The following is a 21,193-nucleotide window of genomic DNA, read 5'->3' on the forward strand; positions in this document are numbered from 1 at the left end:
CTTGAGACCCACATATGATCTTCGCAAACATCTCCTCGCTCCCGGGTATGTCATTGCCCTTCAGAGTTCGTAACATGTGCTCCACCGCTCCGAAGCTAACAGCCCGTCTCAGCTGGCGCTGCAGGAGCTTCTTTACAAGCAGACCGTCTTTGGCTGAGACATTCTTGGAGTTTGCACCAACACAATGGAGCTTTCCTTCAACAGCTTTCCTGCAGATGTGATCATCTTCAATGTCTGTAGACAAACTCTCCAACCTACACGCCATCCTTGTGTCAAGAGGTGGACTATCATCGCCTCTGAGGACAATAACTGGTACCTCTCCAATATATCCACCTTTACTGAGACTACCTTGCCTGGTTAGTTGGTTCTCCACCTGGGAGAGCTTAATAATATCCGTTTGGTTTCTCTTAGAGTTGTCTTCTGAGTCATCTTGAAGCTCAGAACTATTGCAGACAGTACTGCTTCCGATGAATTCACCTGGAGAACTCCTACATGGTCCGTTAGGCTTTAAATCTTCTGATTTCCTCTTTTTCCTCTGAAAATATTGACGTCCTCTGAGTTCTTTAGATCCAGGACTTAACGGAGCTTTCTTGGGGTCAACATAGCATTCTTCTTTAGGTCCACGAACACGGCCACAGATGTTTCCCATGGCTGTCAGATCTTTGAATACTTTTCCATCGACAGTGCCGGAACCCCAAACAGCAGAATGATATAAACATCCACTGAGCTACCTGTCAAGCTATAGAAGCGTTATCCCACTGACAGAAAGCCATTAGATAAGTAGAGCAGAGGAACATAGAAAAGCAGCAGCAGTCCGGCAGACAGACAAGAAGCTCTGCACTCAGAGAAGTCGACTTCGTCCTTTAACTTCCTGCTGAGAACCGGTCAGCCTTTTCTCACGCTGCGCCTCTTCCGTGCTCTCTCCTCTTACACTACAGTCTTGGCTGACCTTTGAAACATTTTCCCAGCTTTACTAATCCAGCGCAAACACCATAAATGCAAACGCAGACGTGGCCCACGTGCTTCTGGCACTCAGCTGGTCGAGAATGAAAGAGACTTGCGGACAAACCAGTTTAAATCTGGCTAGTCTGCTTTTTTTTTTTTTCCCCAAGTGAATAATTCCACACACAACAGCTGTTTCTAAATTTCTTTACAACAGAAAGAAATGGCAACATACTGTGAAGCAAAAGCGACATATTATGCTTTTGCACAGAAATTGTGACCTCGTGAGCCAGAGAGAGTCTCACAAGTGTAGGAAGGATAATTGAAAATCAGAATGGTACTAAAAGAGCATGAGAAACTGAAGCAAATCCCAGCTGGGCAAAAAGTCATTTCACTTTATTTATCGATCAAATTACAATAGCTGTGCCAGAGGAGGGGTTGGGGGTGAGTTCCAGTAGACAAAGCAAACATTAAAATAAACAGTTTTGAAAGTCGCTAATAGTCTGATCAGGAAGTGGCTCAGTTTATAAAACCATTAGAGCTACTAGAGCTGTCTGGCAACATGTTTAATGAGCATCAGGCTAAATCTAAAAATAACTACATGTCCCTGTGAAGTATAATATTGAAATTTCTCCAGAGTTCACAGTCACCAGACACCTTGTACAGTCCAAATAACAGTCCTTCTTCTAAAGATGTAGCATAAAAGTAGATCGGATCCTATTTGTTTTGTATTATTAGCTTATCTCTCCAGATACCAGTAAATTAGAAGTTAATGATATGCAGCAAGACTTGCTGTTCCGGTTGCAGCAGTCTTCATCAGTGACAGAGTTTTAATAACAGCAAAATGAAAAAGTGACTCATTAACCCACATTTATGCTAGCTACATAATGACAAAACAGACACATTGCAGAGAGAAGCAGTGACACAATGAGGGCAAAATAAACAAGGATGTCACACAAGTGCCTAAAACCCCTGGCGGTAGTGAAGTGCTACAGTGGTACCATGGCAGCAGCCAGACTCAAAACATATGATTCCCACATAGAAATGCAGTATCTAAGAGTACACCTTTGGATGCTTTGCTACAACACTGCCCACATCTCTGCTCAGACAAGGCTAAAAAATGAACATTACAAGTAAAAAAAAGCTAACTTGGTATGAAGTAGAAAGTTGAAAATTTGAAACAAAACGTATATAAGTTTTTAAAATTAGCCGTGAGCAGTAAGACGAGCATGAACACAATGTTCCTCAGGTGAGGAGGTTAATCTTGGATTCCTCTGTCAGACATAGTAAAAATAAAGCATTTATTATAAAATTCCTTCTGTTGACACCTGTCAGTTTAGTTTTTTAATAAAATACAAAGGTGTGCAGCTTGAGTGAAGTTCAACATTTGAACCTATCAGGTGCCCTGATGTCCTTGCAGAGCAAGAAGAAACAGGCCCTGTGCCGCACCACCAAACGCTCCGGGGCCTGCGTGAGACGGACAGCGGCAGGTGTTGGCAAAATCATGGACGCTACCTGTCAGCTTGTCTGAGTTGAGGCAAAATTCAATCTGCTGCTTTCACTCTGTTCATTCAGGCGCTACAGAGCAATCAGATGTGCACTAATTCTATCCTTAAGATTAGAAAATAAACACAAGCTCAAAGTATAAATGACATATTGATTTAAAGTAATTATGTCCCTGATTCAAAATTATGAAGATTTAAAAACCGTACTGTCTAAAAGTAGGAGAGAATTGAAGTAGACATGAAAGGAAGAATTGTTTTGGGATAGTTGCTGAATACCTCACTGGGCACCTGGATGTTCGTGTGACATGATTTATGTAACAGCATTAGGGTGATTAAGTGTTCCCAGAGGGAACGTTTTTAGGAGAATACTGAGGATCTACAGCACCATACGTCAGTTTAGAGTTTAGAGTGCACAGCATATTTAGAACTCCTCAAAAATAACACAAAATGCCTCAAATGTGTCATGTATCAATATGTACAAAACACAGTATTTTTTTTCTTGTAGATGAAAGGCAGATTTGAGAAAATAGAAATTAAACAATGAATATGACTTTTCACTTGCTTAGTCTATTTGAATGTAGAGATGTTTTGCATAATTAAAGAACATTTAAGAAAAAGGTCATTTAGAACTAGAGATCTTCCTAAAGTAGCCCTTTGTAAATGTACCTCTTTATTTATCTCTTTACAACTACAGACTCCAACATATTAAAAAGAATAATCATTTTTGTTTTGATCAACTAAAATTAGTGTACAGGTCTAAAGTTAAAAGAAAACGGCTCACAATTTTAAAAAATTCTCTGTAAATAAAAATCTGAAAGGTGTGGCAAGATTGTTTTACCCCATCCCATTTTCTCTGACTTCCCAAAATACCTATCATCTGACCTCTGGAGAATTGCACCTCAGGTACAGACAGGGCAAAAAAAAAAAAAAGCCAGCAATCTTGAAGTAAAATGTGTTACAGGCTGCAAAATGCTTAATCCCTTTAGTGGATGGTCACCTTCCCTAAACACACAGCCAGAGTTAAAATAGAATGGTTTAGCTCAAACTATATTAATCTGTGAGAAAGCCCTTGTCAATGTGCCGACCTAAATATAAAGACTTGGAAACCGATGTTCACAGAAAAAGGCAGTATTACAAAGTACTTTTACCAACTTTCACTTACAATTATATGCATTTTTTTGACGGACTATTACATAAAATCCAACTGAAATAAATGAGTGGCTGCAAATGTGATGAAACATTAAAAAGAACTTCAAGAAGTGCAATAGTTCACCAGTGAAGTTTTTTTTTTTTCATTAATGAGACCATGAGTTCATTGATAAGAAATAAAAGAGTCATTGAAAGAAATCAAGCTGTGCTACTACAGAATCAGATGCATCACTAACCTGAAAGTGCAAAATGATGGTCCAGATCAATCCCAGGGTCAGCTTTGGATTTCCGTCAGTGATGTCATCGTTCCTGATATTTACAAGTTTGACCTAGAGATATTAGGTCTACAATTAGTACAACACATCTTTATATGTTTATTAGTTGTAATAATCACACACAAAATAACTGCAACTCTGTTTTGTTCACTTTTCCTGGTCATGTGTAACAACCACCACAAGGTGGCACCCTAGTCTAAAACTTCTGAATGGTAACATTTCAGGTGAACTCTGTGCAATAATGACTTTACCTCGGGGAATTACATAAACTTGCTAGGACATTACCACATGCCAGAATCAGAAAGTGATAAGTCTTTTAGAGATGTCTCTCAAATTGAAGTAGAGCAAAGTCTACACTGTCTGGGTTTATGAAGAGCCATCATTGGTTCCTGACAGCCTTCTTTAACTAGAATGGCTGTAATCACTCCACATTGAAGTGATTGCAGCCTACTCATCTACTTCTCTAGATCTACTCAGATCTAAAGAAGTTTTAATAGCTAGATTACTTTATCAGTAGCAACACTGCACAAACACATTTTGTTTATAATTTAGCTGGAATAATACATTATCTCATCTGTGGTCTTCCATGAATCCTTTGTTTGTGGCTGTACGTCACATCTGGCTACAGCTCAATGAGACTGTGTTCATCTGTACACCCTGCGTACAGCCGAGGGGGAGGGGATGCAACCAGAGAGCTTTAAACTCGCTCTGTTGGGAATTTCAGTCTGCACAAATTTAATGGTATCATTTATGTTTAGAGCAGGTAAAATGAATTTAAGGTATTATAGGGAATTAAAAAAGAAGCTAAACAAATGAATGCATCATTTGTTATTAAGTAATGTGCATCTCTTTGTGGTCAAAGTGTCTATACATTAGGAAATGGCTAATAATCCCAAAATATAATATATCTGCACACATAAGCATTTTATTTTAGGTTTAAAGTTATTTGTAAATTTTACCAACATGTTTCTCCTGTCTCAGTTTTGACTTGAATCTGTGGAAGGAGCTAAAGATGAAGGTGATAGGAAAGAGGACTTCCATCCTTGAAGACCTGGTGTTCATCAGCAAATATAAATAAAGAGATACAAAATGTTTTGCCCTCTTCTTACATTTTCTTATCCTTTGAGAGACACCTGTCTAATTTTCTAGCAAAAACTACCGTCTCTGTTGAATGTTAATAATTTAAATATAAATCTGTGTCGGCTGATGCCTGGAATCAGCTGAATCATCAGCTGGATAAAATCTCAAACGTCTGTCCTTTTCCAGTCAGTAAATGCACCCTACTTAAGCACTAACAGGTCAATCGAACCACAACACTTTTTAGTGTGGTTGCTGTTACTAAAGGAAGAACACTCAAACTATAAAGATCCGGTCAGACCTAGCTTGGGAATTTTTTGTTGAATCAGTGAATTCACCTTTAAGTTTCAACTTCTGTCTGTCAAAACTGTACAGAAAGAAGAAATGCTGACAAACTTTTAGAAGCCTCAAAGTTAAAGTCGGCGTTTACATTCTTTAAGTGAATACTAACGTTGTGCTATTAGTTACGCTAACCACTCTGATCAAGCTAGCTGCTGAAAAATGAAAGGTAGCTTAAAATGTCAGCTCAGCAGTTAAGTTTTCCTTTTAAAATATTATTACTGCATTGAAACTATTCTTCTCTTACATGCATACGATAGCATTTCATTATCTACTATCAGAAATAGTTATTGATCATTCATGAGAAGAGAAGGCTATTAAGAGATATTTTCTTTATGGTCTTTTCCAATTACAAGATAAAACAAAAAACTGAAAATGACCATGACCAGGTCCTTTACCTGTCGCCTCTTTAAATAATCCAGAGCTATTTGTACATTTTGGAGTCTGTGGAAGCGCATCCTTCCTCTCTCCCGAGGCTGTGGAGATAAATATGGAAGAACAGCTGTATGCTTAATCAGATACTTAACATCAGGGAATAGGTGGGAAAATGAATAGATAAAAAAACAAATGACACAGAACATGCATCTTACCCCCACATCTGAAGAGGTAAAAAAAAAAAAAGTAAAAGAACAAACAACTGACAGACGTGGAATCCACAACAATTGTTGCCATTTCAAATCCACTCAAATTGTGTGCAAACGCTGAGTAAAGTGTGGTGAACCACCCGTATGCTGAACATTTTCCATCTACTCAAGCCATATAGATTAGTTCAAAACAAATCAAATCTCAAAACCAAAAGGAAAAGCGACCCTTAAAGCCAAAATGAATGAATGAAATAAATTGACATCCATTCGGATCTCAGTGCCACCGATGATTATATAGTGCTGTATTATGATCTTCTGTGGCAAATGCTCATGAACGGCTATGGGCCACAGCATGATGAGGTAATGAAATGGAAAATGCATTCGAGCCAGGATGCAGCAGCAGAAGCAGCAGTGAAAGGCTTGAACTGCATCCAGCCATCCTGTCCCTCTCTGTAGTAAAGCAACGGCACTAAAAAAAAAAGGTTTAGTGAAGGCCATTCAGAGAGCTTCAGCAGCTAAATATTTCCAAATCCACAATTTAAAGGCAAAGAAAAAATTTATCATCATAGAGGTTCAGACAGAATTAACTGTATGACTTCATGATGTATGAAGCTAGTGATGTGGCTGTGAAAGCCTTCAAGGGAGACTTTTTTAATGTTTTTTAATATATGGGTGTGGCTGATCGCATGTTGCAGTTTTTGTAAAGAACTGATGTGAATTGTCCCAGGAAACGCTATTGCAGCATAAAATTTAAACATAATTCCATTATGCCTTCATCAAAAAAGTCCCAAAGCAAAAGTGCCTTAAAACAATGTGGAAAAAAAGGAAAATATGTTCAACAATGGGCAAAAAATGTCATTATCAGCTGGAGAAATAACTACACAGACCTGTAGGAAAAGAAACTCTATTGTATGGATATTTCTACTCAAATGCCACAACATGAGCTGAATTAGTGGGCTATTGTAAGGGTGCAAGCCACACGTACCCCCTTATCATCATCATCATCATCATCATCCACCGTGTCTCCATGCTGCTCAACCGTACATGCTTCTCTCCCACTCACCAACCGCAACGTCTTCAGAAAATCACGCTCCCTTTGCTTTATCACCGAAAAGGCAACACATAAGGAAGAAAAGGAAGACATGGACACACACACACACACAGCCACCAAATCATAGGAAAGTTGGACAATGGACAGAAACCAGTCAAAGAATGGAGAGAGAGAGGGATGAGGAGTAGTAGGGAATAAACAGAAAAAACAAACAAGTGCTTAAAGGATGAACGCAACACTGATGTAAGAGGGGGGATGCCAGTATTTGGATAAATGAAAGAAGTGATAAAATTAAAGTCTCATACACTGATGTAGGCAAATAGAGTTTTTAGACATATTTAAAAAATGAATTATTATAGTTAACATTCTGCATATAATCAGAAGCTTCACAATTTAGATAACACTTTCACTATAAATCCTTTTTCAATTTTCAATTTTGTTAACAGATGCAAATTATTACATTATAGAAAGACAACAATTCCATTAACTATTATTACATTTGAATTGGAGAGCAGACACTTTGATCATTTTCTTTTTGCAATGACGTTTACTTATTTTTTTCATTACAGCTTCTGCTCTATATTGTTTTAATAGAAATAGCATAGAGCGGAAAAAATAATCCTGAAAAATTCTGGTTTACAGAAAAACAAACTGCTAACATTTAGGCTCCAAATTCAACAAAGAAAATAGTACGCAGACCTATCTTCTAGTATAGTTGAGTTGTCCTTATATTTTTAAAACGATAGTAAACAGTTTTTACTGGTAGTAGAAAACATTTACAAAGTGCACAGTGGTTTCTACACGTCTGTCGGTCTACTGTACAACCGACAGAAACCCTGCTCTCATATAAGTTAAACTGATGAAAATAACAATAGTGTTTCCTGTTCCACAGGAAAACTCAAACTGGTGGAGGCAAATTTACAAGGTAAATTTACAAACCTAAATTTTACAAATTTTAGAATTTGTGGAAGCATATAGAGTGCAGAAGTGATACATTTGGCCATATCAATATGATGCCATAGCAAAGAAAGCAACAGAACCTGAACTATCAGGTTTAGTTCAGGAGAATTGTGTTTGTCTTCACTCTGAAATGAGGATATAAAAACTTTCTGTGATCCATTTATACATATATAATACCAAGGGCAATAACACAACTTTAGTCCAATCATTTACAAAAAAAAAACAAAAAAACAAACAAGCAAAGTAAAGCAACATTTAGAAACACATATCATGTAATTAATGCAGCAATTTTATGTTGATATGGTAGATTTTCAAAAAAGCATTTAATATTTGATGTTTTACCAGCAAAAACAAAAGTAGATTTTTTTTTTATTTTACTTTAGTGGATGGAGCAGAAAAGCTGATTACAGGGATTAAAATCCCAGGATTTCCCTCTTCACTAAGTTAAAGTTACATAAGAGCAAAAAGAAAGTACCAGAGCAACCACACTGAAAATGTAGGATAGTCTGTGCTGTACAACAAGATCTCTAGATGTCTGGGTTATCTGACAGATCTCTTTGAAAGAGGCGCTAACTTCAGTATCAAAATCTAATTTCAAGAGAGCCAAAAGATCATCAGATTTTATTCCATGTAAATCTGAGCCCTCGTCTTTTTTGGAAGCATGTAAAATAAAAAGCACAAACTCACCAGTGTGTCTCCAGACAAAACCTCCAACAGTGAGATCAGGTTATGTCCATCTCGTAAGTCTTCATATAGGTCATTTATGTGCTTTCGTACCTGCAGAAGCAAAAAGGAAGATAAAATGTCTGCAAGTTGTGCAAATTACTGTCCTGCTGCTGCTGTTTATTCACATTTTGAATTTATTTTATACATTACATGTGATATATCATTTATTTGTTTAACGCTCACACATTCTTACGCAAAATAGTACAGTTTCAGCTACAAGTTTCTTTATTATTACTGAACTTTTCTACTTTATGTTATCAGAGAAGTTTAGAAAGACATTATTTCAACACACGCATATATTTATTTTATTACATTTACCGACAACTCAGAATCTCATTAACTCAACCATATTAAAATTCATGAAGTCTGGAATCAAGTCTGGAAACCAACCTAATTAACTTTCCCATTTCTACCAAGAAGTTTGCTGAAGGCTACAGAAAAGAGGGTATTTTTGTCTGTGACTTGCTCAGGGATATTTATCAAAATGCTGTTTGTGTACGTTTGAACCTTTATACAACATTTTTACCCTGTGCAAATTTAGCTGAAAATTCACAATAAAATCAATCCTTGGCACTTTCTACATGCTTTAAAAAAAACTCTGTTAAATAGTTAAATCACCATTTTCAATGCTGAAAACAGGACAGTTCAAATACATAATTAAAATCCTCAAAATTGCCCTGACGGTAAAGCCAATAACAAAAGTATGCAGAGAAGCATTTGTCATTAAAGTCTTCCAAGGTTATCAGCGTGACACTTCATCTAGCAACTTAAGAGAGGTGCTAAACAACAGCAGTCAGAGACTCTGTCCTCCCTGGCCTAAATAGCATCCCCCTTGAAATCAGTCAGCTGCCCATTGACCTGCTTTAACACAGGACTTTCAGGACTTTATTCCCTGATAGCAACCACAGCTGTGGGTCCAGAATAGATCAGTATGTTTGCATTATTGAGTCAGGAAAGAAAATCTTAACCTATAACTCAGCACCTCTAATTCCTCATTGACTGCATGTGAGACCCTTCGAATGAAGAGACAAAAGTACCAGAATTCAAAATAAAAAGATGTGTGATTGACATTTAGACTAACCAAATTAATTAATGTGTCAATTGAATATGATTAGCGGTTTAAATGACTGAGCTGCACAAAGAAATTATTTAAACTGTTGAGGTCACCAACATCAAAAGGACACATTAGGTCAATCATCTTGATTGGAGCAGACTTATTCCTAACCAATAGTCTTGAGTCATGCTGGCAGGTAACAAAAATGTATGCTTTTTTATTTTTATTTATTTATTTTTTCTGAATTGCGGCATTTTTGACACTCCACACTTCTAAAACCTACAAAGCAAAAATCAATATCTCTGAAAATACATGTAAAAATGATGTACCTTAGTTAAAATAAAATGAAAATGGTTTTCAAACTTTTTTATTTTGGTATGCAATTTCTAATCCATATGTAATTCTAAGGAGGTAATTTCATTAACATTATTTCCTTATTTTTTTCTGCCAAGATTGTGTCAAGATTTATGTAGCCTGCACTGCAGCGATTCCTAAAGCAAGAACTAAAACTAACAGTTTCTATGAGCCTCTAGCATCCTTCCAAAAACAAAATGGTAAATGGTTCTGTTCACCATTGTCAATCTGCCTTAAACATTGATGGAAGGACACCAACATCCTTGTCTCGTAAAATCTGTTCCAAGACTCAGATTTTACGTGACAGTCGTTAGACTGGTTGAAGTGAAAGTACACCACAGACTCTGATCTCAAGCTTAACTCTTCCTACTGTCTTTTAAAATGAATAACAGAGTCAGCAAGTTTGCAGTGTTTTCACAGTAATGTCTGCATTAAGCTGGAGATAAGAGGCTAAAAGGCCATCAGAGCTGCATGACTTAATTTGACAAAGTGAAATGGGTTTTTTTTTCATGCTGTAAGTGGTACAAAGCAGTGAGTTATAATTTGTCCCACAGATATTGTAAATTTTTAAAATGCTGAGTGGGGGACAATTCAAATTCCAAGTAAATATTTCAGAAAAGTATTACAATAGTAATACTATAACAGTACAATAGTGCCCAACTCTGCTTTGTTCAAGAGATTAACTGTTCGCCGGGTCATACTGCAAATAGTCTGTAAAGTATTCTTGATGCAGTAGCACAAACAGCCTGCCTGTCTCAGACTGATCCTTTAGACCCTGATAGGTCACTGTGCTCAATGTGTTTAGTGGACCATATAGCTGTTATTTGTTTTTATCTGGTAATACAAGATTTTCTTTCTTCTTTTCTGAGAAGAAAGAAATCTGCTTTGCTTTTATTCTTCTTTTGACATTCTGGCCTTGAGTTTTATTACAAAAGTTTCCATATATGTTCCCTTCCTGTTGGATTAATTAGTTTCTAACAATGCCATTCAATTACAGGGAAAACATAGGGCTAAAGCAAACAGAACACGAGAATCTGCAATGTGAAAAACAACATAGGCTTCTAAGGAAAAGGAGCAAAACTAAGGAAAACCTGTTTAACCATTTAGCATTTATAAGAGGATCTTTATCCTAGCATTCTGTCTTGTCATACTCTAATGGAAAAAGAATGTATATCCTCCTTTAATGCCAGGGTTCTCCATAAAAGGAGTTAAAAATTACCTGGTCCCTTCAGGTTCTAAAATGACTAGAGGTCTATTTAGTTTATGACAATTTCTACATTTTGGTTTCATGTCTTGATACATAAAACTCTCAGTTTTGCACAGGGTGTACTTCCTGTTTCTAATGACTGCATATCAGTTTTAATAGATTTGTGTTTATTAGTGTCGTGTACTTCTAGGAGTTGTATTTTTGTTCAGTCGTAAAGCTCCATGTGGATACTGTAAATATGCACTAAAGTCCGGTACTTTTTAAAAGACTTCATATCCCTTTAAGTTTTTTCCATTTTCAGTTTCCCACATTGGCCCCAAACCACAAAGCAAATCTGAAAATGTGACTTTCATTTATATTTATGCTGCAGTGTATCAGATTTTTCCCTTCTCCTCATCTACTCTTTTGATGAATTCTTTAAAATATCACTGAAATACCAAAAGGCTTGAGAATAAAGTGTGACAAACTAATTAAATTCAGCTATGAATACTTTTGCAACACACATACATCCAACACAATGATTTCCTGCATGGTCTCTCTATATTGTAGAATCAAAACTGGTGTCATCATGCCAAATTTATTATCAAAGATCATCAAAGTTTCTGTTTTCCTGCAAGGCTTTACATGCAATTTGCAGCAGTCAAATTGCAACCAATAAAATTCCTTCAGCATTAACAGTTTTATTTTTCTTGAACAGGTAAATCAGATGATAAAAGACAACTCAGATAAATCTCACGGCAGTGAGTCATTCCATCCGATCTCTGAAACGCATACAAACATTTTCATATCCTCTCCATATCCTTCATATTCCAAAAAGGCGTGACAGATGAGACACGTCCACGCTTGTCTATTTTCTTAAGTGTTTCATTAAATTCCAAACACTGATGAAACCACGTAGTAAGCGTTTCACATTTACCCCTCAACAAAAGAAAACCTGTTGCTGCTGCAGAGCAGCCACACATGTCTTCCTAAATGACTTTCAGTAAGCTTTAATAACGTTTCAGGAGGAATGTTAACATGTTGGAACATAACAAAAAAAAAAAAAACTAGCAATAAATGATTTACTGTGCATGTTACATGCAAATGGTTTTGATAAATGTGACATGAAAAAGACTCGACCAACATATGATCAGTACAGCTTTCATATGCTATCAGTTTTTATGAGCAAACATTTGCAAACTACTGCCAGATAATATGTCTTACCTTGAATAGATGCTGATTTATCCATTTTGTAAAGGTCTTTTTCTGCACTCGGTCTCTTTCATCTACAAAATGGAAAAACATCACAACATGAATTGTTTTCTTCTCCAGTTGTCTAGGCACATCTGTTTTTTGCAAAATCCATCAAGACAGAAACCCCTTCAAGCAACGTGTGTTGTGTAAACTGTGAATCACAGTGCGCTACAAAAGTGTGGTTATAAGTTATGCTACAACATTTTTATTTGCTTGGGGTATTTCAAGGATTTACAGATTCATTTTTTAAGCAAAATCTTCTATTTCTAGATAAACCCTGTCAGTTTTGTATTGACAAGACATTGTAAAGGGTCAAAGGGCAATACTGCACTAACAACATTATAAAAAAATTACATAAACCTAGGTAACCAGTTACATAAACAAACATCAAATCACTGTTGTCACTTCAAAACCACAAAATTCAATACATTCTATTGGGACTTTCTAATGTAGAATAATTTGTAAATGTGGAGTTGAAGAAAAATCCTAAATGATCTTCAAGATCTTTACAAAGGAAACCCTGAAGAGTGTAGCATGCTTATTTTTACTCTACCCTCCTGTGTCAACACTACACAGTGTATAACATTTGGTGTAAATGTTTTATGTCTCACCCGTCTACTGACAAAAATGTCACGTTTATTGGAGAGAATCTGGAAACATCCCCAAGACTCAAGTCTTTTCTTCTGACATTTTATTTCTTCCAGCATTGTTTTATATTTTGCTTTATGCATTTCACTTAAACTGTGACCAGCAGCGATGTCGCTGCTGAAGAAAAGCCTCCCCATAGCACGATGCTGTTGCCGCCATGTTTCATGTTGAGGGCAGTGAGTTCAGGACAGTTTACTAAAGCACCTTCTTCCACATGTTTGCTGTATACCGTATAAGGCTATGTCAAATTTGTGATGTTCACACCAAAAATCCTGTCGATACATAGTTTCCATCTGAGCTTTGGTATTAGAGGTCTAACATCAACAGTCATTTCTAGGTAGGTTTGCAGTCAGGTCATAGTTGATCATTTTCTTGTATGATGGATTGAACAGTGATCTATGAAATTTTTAAAGCTTCTGATGTCGTTTTATAAGAAAATCTGAATTTATCCACAACTTTATTCCTGACCTGTACAGCGTCTTCCCCTGCTCCAAATTATGCTGTTTGTTCTCTAAGGTCTTCTAACAATCTTCTAAAGACTGTATTAGTTTATCATTAAAGGTCTTGGGATATATACTAAATATTCAGTTTGTGAAAAAGTTAAAGTAGGATAAATTGCAAGGCACTGTGCAAATAATTCTATCACCATAATCAATCCATTTCTTTCTAACATTTGTAACAAAACAAGTCAACTAAAAGACAGTAAGAACATAGTCTTGAAAAACCCAAAAACAAATTACCACAATTCAAATAAAAAAAATATATAAACGATTGATGCAGGAAAAAAAAGGACTCTAGCTTTTCAATAGAAGACATGAAGCAACGCTGGAACTTTTGAGGACGGGAAAGTGTTACAGTAACACAAATGAGGGTTGTGATTTCCCAGAGGCTAAGATGAAATCACTCTCAGCTACAAGCTGTCAAAAGCAGCACAATGTTTTATTTGTTGTTTGCATCGCCATACCAACCAGACTGACATCACCCTGTGACAGTGACAACACCACTGTAAAAGCACGGGCATTTTAGGAAAAACATAAACTAGTCTCTTCAAATTCAAGTATCTATTTTGTTCCTGCAAATGCCAACTCCTGGCCAGACACCACAGCAATGCGACTCATTCCAGTGCTTACACGTTTGCATACACTCTCCTCAGAGTAATCTTTAGTGAATACAAAAACAAAAACAAAAAAAAGAAGCAGAAAAAAAACACGTGTACATGCTGATATCAATAAAAGCAACGTCTGTCAGCAGCCAGCGCACGTTTTTCCCACAACTACCACCATCAGATCATCAGCGGTTTCTGAGAAATATTTCCTGAACCCTAACAACAGCAGACTTTATAAGTCTCCACAGTAGATTACACTTTACGTTTTACTCAGGCACATCAGAGAAATCATTAGTGAGCAAACACTGACGGATCCAATCACTTAAGAAAACTGTAACATAAGTACTGACCCATGCAGCACATGAGAGTTACCAGATGTGCTCTGTGATCCCTTTCAGTTTCAAGCAGGTACTTCATCCTGTGTGGCAGCTTCCGACCAGCAGACAACAGGATAGCGGTCCAGTTAGACGAATGTCGCGTAAATGAACGACCGGAGAAGCTGTTTTAGTCTCTCTGAGCTTCTCTTTCTGCCTAACAGCCTCCGAAGGGAGCTGCAACTCCCTCTCTCATCAAGGATCCAGAGCGAGTCCTGTCAGGTTTTCCATGGCTACTTGCTATTTTGAGTTTCCATGCGGTTTGGTGTTTATCTAGCAGCAGCTTGTGAAGGCAGTGAAGACAGAAAGTTAATTTTTTTACAAATGCATCCGTTTCAGTGCCAGGATGATTTCAACTCGCCATATTATGAATAATTTAAAAGTGCAATTACGACAGAAGACAGCCTTATTGCTTAATTATAGACAAACATGAATATATCTCGAAATAAAATAATTCATTTTAGGGAAGAAAACAAAGGATTAAACAAAATGAGCTGCCTGGTGCAGTTGTTTGTGTTTTCTGATAATCATCGCAGTCATCTAAAAACATTCAGGTAAACACAAGTCAGCAACCTGCATGATAAGATATGAAAACAACCAAACCATATGATAAGATTATTTTTTTAAATCTAGTGTTCATTTCTAACAAATGATTGCTTTTAAAAATGAACCAACTGCTTTGTTGAGCCAAAGATTTTTATAAATTGATGGCAACTTTTAGTAAATGTTAGAAATTTTTGTGTTAAGCGGCGGAAATTACTGTAACTTTCATTGGACCATTCAAATTCGAATTGAAAAAGCTACTGTCACATAGAAAATCCTTCAAAATGGTCATAAACCTCAGAAAATACATCTCCATAATAGAAAGGGTGCTTTAAGTGTTCTGTTAGTCTATCCTCCACAGATTTTTCCATTTAGTTCATCTAAAAATAGTCTATGAGTAAGAGGCACTGGGAATTGGAAAGTGGAGTGGTGTGACAATTATTCTGGATAAAAAATATCAAGTAGAAGATGAAATATTTCAGTGTCACATTATTCTTACTGTAATATGAACAAACCCATTTTCATCTTTAAGTAGAGTACATTTTCCTGCCATAATCAAATATTCTGCAAGACTTTTACTATTTTTTTTGCGTTTAACCTTAAATAACCGATTCCAAATCCAAAGAGAAAAGCTTCGGGACATCCTAGGCAACCAGTACCATGAGGCTCCAGCCACACTAGCTGTTGTAGTAGAAACAGCTAGTGTGCAATAGCAGATTGATCCACTGTTGAAGTGAAGGGGGATTCAGGTGGCAGAACCATGGAAAAACAAAACACACAAAAAAAACGCACATGGTTGATTCCCCAAAAGTTGTGGAAAAGCTTCAACCTTTTTCCCTCTCCGGACAATTTTTCCTCAAAATTAACATTAGGCTTTTAGAACAGCAAAAGTATCTTTCCTCTGCACATCCGTGAAACACTCTTTTCTTAAATTTACGGTCAGAATCATCTAAATCCTTAAAGGAAAACAACTCCAAGTCTGATTCTAATTTGTCTACCAACAGTACACCTTAGGAGTTAAATTATGTCTGATAGAGAATAATGTATGTTGTGGTGGAATTTTTTTTCTGCCACAATATCAAACCTAATTTACTGTATTTAAGTTTAACAATAAGCATATACTGACTAGTAATACATCAATCAATCAATCAATCAAATTTTGATTGATTGATTGATTGATTGATAGTAATACATGTGCTTTATATCTCTATAACCTGTAAAAGATTTGAGACAGTTACCATTTTTTTAAGAATGTAAAAATCTGGGTTGTTAATCATGAGTTAAAGCAAATTCCTTTTACTACTGTTCTTTTTTTTTAAGGCACAGGATTCCATACTTTTTGGCCCTCACATGCATTAATCGCAATTAAATATTTTAATCAGTTCTACTCTTCTTTTTAAGTGAAAGCATTAGATTAATCTTCAGATAAAATACTTTAGACTTATAAGTTATGATGTTTATTTGATTTTGATAAATGAAATTGAATCTGATATAAATGTTATGTTACAATAAAGTCAATTAAACTGAGGGTTAGATACCAACATCACAAATAAAATACCAAAAATTGCTAAAGCTCAAGAAAATATAAGATATCTAAGGAAAATGCCAGACATTCAGCAGTTCTGCTGTGTCATCGCTGATCCTTACATCATCGTGTAGTTGAACCACAGATGGGGAAAGCTGCTCAGACTGAAGAGGGACACCGACTCATACACAGCATTACATAAAAATTCATCCAAAAAAGGAAATAACGTATTCCAGGAAACTGCCCAGCTCAGATCAAAGATCAGGTCAGAAAAATAAACCATCAAGGAGAGAAACAGTAATGATTACCATGCTTCATATGTTAACAGTTCACTGATAACACACACACACACACACACACACACTCTGATAGATTCATGACAAACACGGACACATCAGCTGGTATGAGATAGCATAACGGTAATAGATATTTTATTATCATTATTATTTCTACCCTGAATGTCTGAATACAATATATTGTGGACCAGAAAAAATGAAGAAGAGTTAACCTGCGCCTCCAAGAAAAATATTCAAGGAAGATTTATATTGTGGTGCCCTCTGGAGGATCTTCTAAGAATAAAAAAACAGGATCCTTGGTAATTCTCCAAATGAATAAAGGTCATTTAATGTTTGGCCATGAAGTGGACAGAATGGGGACCATATCAAACTAACAAAGATATGATACCAAACAGTGCCAAGGTGAGAAGTAATGTGATCATTCCCTTAATTATCTGTTATCACACAACCTCAGCACCTTTATCACACACATTATAGTTATCCAATCTTACAAAATCAGTGAGCAAACAATTTGGTACTTAGCTGCCCACCCAGTGTTTCTCTCAACTGATTGAATCAGCTAAACAAGTTTGCTTCAATTCAGTTGTTAACTGTCAAAGCTTCCATTATTTTGCTTGTTTCAGCAAACATTACACCTTTCGAGCAAAATTCCATTTAATTTCTATTGAGTTTCAGCAGCAGTCAAAGCTTTTGAATATCAATATCAGCCTCAATATAAAGGTTTAGCATAAAACACAAAACAACCAAATGAAAACAAAAATTGAACTCCAAAAGCTAAATAAAGGTCTTCCATATAAAAGAAATTCAAAAAAACTATTAAAGATTATAGAGATGTGGCTTCACAATATTTGTGTTTTAAGAGATATTTCAAGATGAAATTGTTATAATCACTCCACAAATCAGATGTTTACAACTAGCAGTTTTATAAGTGACCAAGATGTCTTGCTTTAACATAATAACAATTTCCTTTCCAGAAGCTTTTTTTTTTTTTTAACCTATGGACATGTGCTATGTTCAATTGTTACCAGACTCCCACTCCATCTCAAAAACAAATATCAAGCATATCAGACTTGTTTGTAACACATGGTCAATTGTTTTAAAATCAGAGGAAAATTTAGGTTTTAGTCATCACTTAAAAACTAGTTGTTGTGATCCTCAAATCATTTTTGCTTAAAGCCAAAATAATCTTGCTACCACCAAGGAATATGCCTGTCTTGAAAGGGTGTGTATGATAAGAGTTGTAACAGCACTATGATTTCAAACTCGATGCCCATAGTAAGAAAAATACATAACACTTGATACCATTTTTACCACCATATCAAGTATTTATTTAAAAAGTTTGGCTGTTCACATAGACTCTGACACATTTTTGGTTTATCTTTGTCAGCTTTGGTGTGGGTCTTTTAAAAAAAAGAAGATAAAACAGTTTTAAGACAAAATTCCAACCCTGTATCCCTTAAATACTTAACAGTGCAGTAATGAAAGGATGGAGGTTGTTTTACCCCTTCCCCACTTCATAGTTCCCACCCGTAAAAGGTCAAAGCCATAATGAGGATATCAAGAGGTCACCAACCTCCAAACAAACATTAACTTGTGCTATCCATTATAATTACTGTTTTTTTTTTTACTCCTCATTATCTTACAGTGTGGGTTATTTTAAGATGATTTACCAAGTCTGTAGTGGTACTAATACCACTACAGACCGTGTTGGCCACAAAGAAGTCTAGTACCACTACAGACTTCTTTGTGGCCAACACTGCTGCACTGATTACTTAAGAGCTTATCAACATCCTTCGCCTTTTTCTGTCTGTCCTTCATAGGCAAAATACCCCCAAACTACACTTTTGCTTTTGTCTTTTAACCAAAGAGGATCGCAAATTTTCTTCTTCTCTGGAAGTACTCGTCATGTTGGTGTTTAACTTCCTGTAGAGGCGCACAGTTTGATCATCAGCAAATCTGTGTTCAGTTGAAAGGGAGAGGCTAAGTGTTGGTTTGTTTGCAACGCATTTGTGCAAAACTGTGCCAAAGTGAAATATCGATACTGAATACAATTAGTATCTTAAAGATATCATTTATTTTGTATCGCTTGCATTGAAATCACAATTTCTTTCACAATAGTAGTACATGACCTCCAACAATGCTTAGAATGGTGGTACATGTCAAGGGATATCTCCATAGATGGCATAAACCAAGGTTTCCAAGCAGAACATCATCGCCCAAAGCATCACACTGTTTCTGCCAGTTTGCTTTCTTGCCATAGCAAATTCTGATGCCATGTTTTGACCAGATAAGCAGCACACATGATGTAAATAAATTAGGTCCACATCTTCCATTGCTCTGTTGTTCAGCTGTGATGATCACAAGCCCATTGTTGGTTCTATTGGCAGTGGATAGGTGTTATGTGCTGCGGGCACATTATTATTCTTGACTATTTCTTTTCCTTGTTTTCTTATAGATTTTAGTTGAATGACCTGTTATTAATCTATTTTGGAGTTTGGATAAATTCATTTTTGCTCACGTAATTATGTTAATTTGTGGCGCTGTTKGTCCGCCTATAAATAGGCTGGCTTTCGGCATGTTGGGAGCGCCATCATCCTTTCCGAGCTCCGCCTTTTCCGCTCGTCCCACTTGCTCMATCCGTGCGGTGCGCGCACGTCCAGTCGCTGTGGGCCGCAGCTGACTCTCCAGCCAGCCATGCGGTATTTTTGTTAGCTTTTGTTTGTCTTTCTTGTGATTTTGGCCYGGTGGGACCGGTTGTCCTGTTTTCGATCTTTCTTTTGATTAGATTCTCTTTTTGCTCTAGTCCGGTACCAGTAGGGGCTTCGACGGCCCTGTATAGGGTTGGCCCCCTGCTGTACCGTTTTGTTCCGTTTGATCGGCTCACCAGGTCCAACTTTATGTTAATACTTTTGGGGTTTTGTTTTTTCTTTACTTTTGGGAACACGGGATTTGAGGGTCTTAACATTATTTTCTTCGCAGAAAATCAGAGGAAGCTGAATTAAGAAAATCAACGTGAAGAAAATTTATAAATAAACATTTTGTTAAACCCTCACCTCTCGTGTCCTAAATATGTTGTGTCCTTGGTGGACGTAACAATAGGGAAAAGATATTCCCTTTGGGCAGAAAATGGTGAGGCGAATTGAGGACTACAACCATACATGATGGCTGACCTCACCACTTATGAGACATTAAGAAACCAGCTGCTAACAACTTGGCACCAGGTAACACAACACACCTTCAGGGGTCAAGTGGAATGGATGTTGTGGGTGTTTTTTGCTAAAGCAAGGGGGAAACACACTACTATGGAAGTGCTCGTAATGATAACCAACATAAAATGTTGCAGAAGACAGCTTTATCCAAGCTATTGCAAGTATCGTATCTCATATTTGGCTGAATATTTGCTGCTGATAGTCGGTGTAGGTACAGCCCCTCCTGAGAGACCACCACAGCATTCAAACTGGCTGCCTCAGACACTTATTTGTAGCAAAAGCACATGTGCATGGCTATAAATAACCACAACCCTAAACTATGCTGGCCCTCCAACTGCAAGCCACATAATCTCCGCCACTTAGGTGACATCCTTCATTTCCTAATGTGAACTATGGAAAACTGCTTGTATAACTGAAAGGAGAAAAAAGGGTTGAAAGCCTGTTTTGAACCTTGATTGCAGACTATTCACACTATCATAAAGCTTAATACAATTATATACGTTTCATGTGTTGTACTCTAAACCTGCAGAACGTAAGTGTGCAAGCTTGTTTAAATAGGATAGAAGATAAACGGATGTCTTTTTAACGCCACTTGGCATCTCTGTGTTAAAAATCCTCACAGTCTGAGCAGAACTGAATCCAAAAGTCACTGCAATCAAAATCCAGCCTCCATAATCCTCTTGACCTTGTATTACAGGGAAGCAAAAACATACAGACTAAACTAAAGCTTTTTACGTTAATGTCAAGGATAAGGACAAAGATTCACCAGCATTATTGAGCCAAAATCTGTGATCAAATGTATTTGTTGTGTTTAAATAATGAAAACCTACAAATATTTGAAAGAACTATTGTGCTGGACAATTTAAAAATGTAATTAAGCTCTACTGTATAAGCTGACCAAATTTGTCTTTTAAGGAACCAAGAGAAGATGCATGAACAACTGGCTTTATGTAGCACTGGTGTGAGGAGGTGGGAGCACACGTTTATGTAATCTTTTAAACTGCAGAATAAATCCCTGGTCCATTCAGCAAACTCTC

The 21,193-nt window shown here is 36.7% G+C and overlaps 1 protein-coding gene across 15 annotated transcripts in view; it reads right to left on the reverse strand.

The window, feature by feature from the left end:
• dst (dystonin) overlaps window positions 1-21,193 on the reverse strand; it is a 112,865-nt gene that overhangs the window by 74,729 nt on the left and 16,943 nt on the right. For 12 of the 15 annotated variants that reach the window (XM_017308842.1, XM_017308849.1, XM_017308848.1 and 9 more), the window contains 5 exons: window positions 12,427-12,488; window positions 8,570-8,659; window positions 6,857-6,970; window positions 5,686-5,763; window positions 3,833-3,925 (listed from right to left, as the gene is read on the reverse strand). In XM_017308842.1, the coding sequence (XP_017164331.1) occupies window positions 3,833-3,925; window positions 5,686-5,763; window positions 6,857-6,970; window positions 8,570-8,659; window positions 12,427-12,488 (437 nt within the window). Of the gene's footprint in view, window positions 1-3,832; window positions 3,926-5,685; window positions 5,764-6,856; window positions 6,971-8,569; window positions 8,660-12,426; window positions 12,489-14,559; window positions 14,642-21,193 lie in introns of those variants that run through there. The other 3 variants (XM_008429824.2, XM_017308843.1, XM_017308845.1) reach the window with 3 other exon arrangements.

The sequence above is a fragment of the Poecilia reticulata genome, linkage group LG15 (assembly GCF_000633615.1).
Source record: "Poecilia reticulata strain Guanapo linkage group LG15, Guppy_female_1.0+MT, whole genome shotgun sequence".
Taxonomy (NCBI): domain Eukaryota; kingdom Metazoa; phylum Chordata; class Actinopteri; order Cyprinodontiformes; family Poeciliidae; genus Poecilia; species Poecilia reticulata.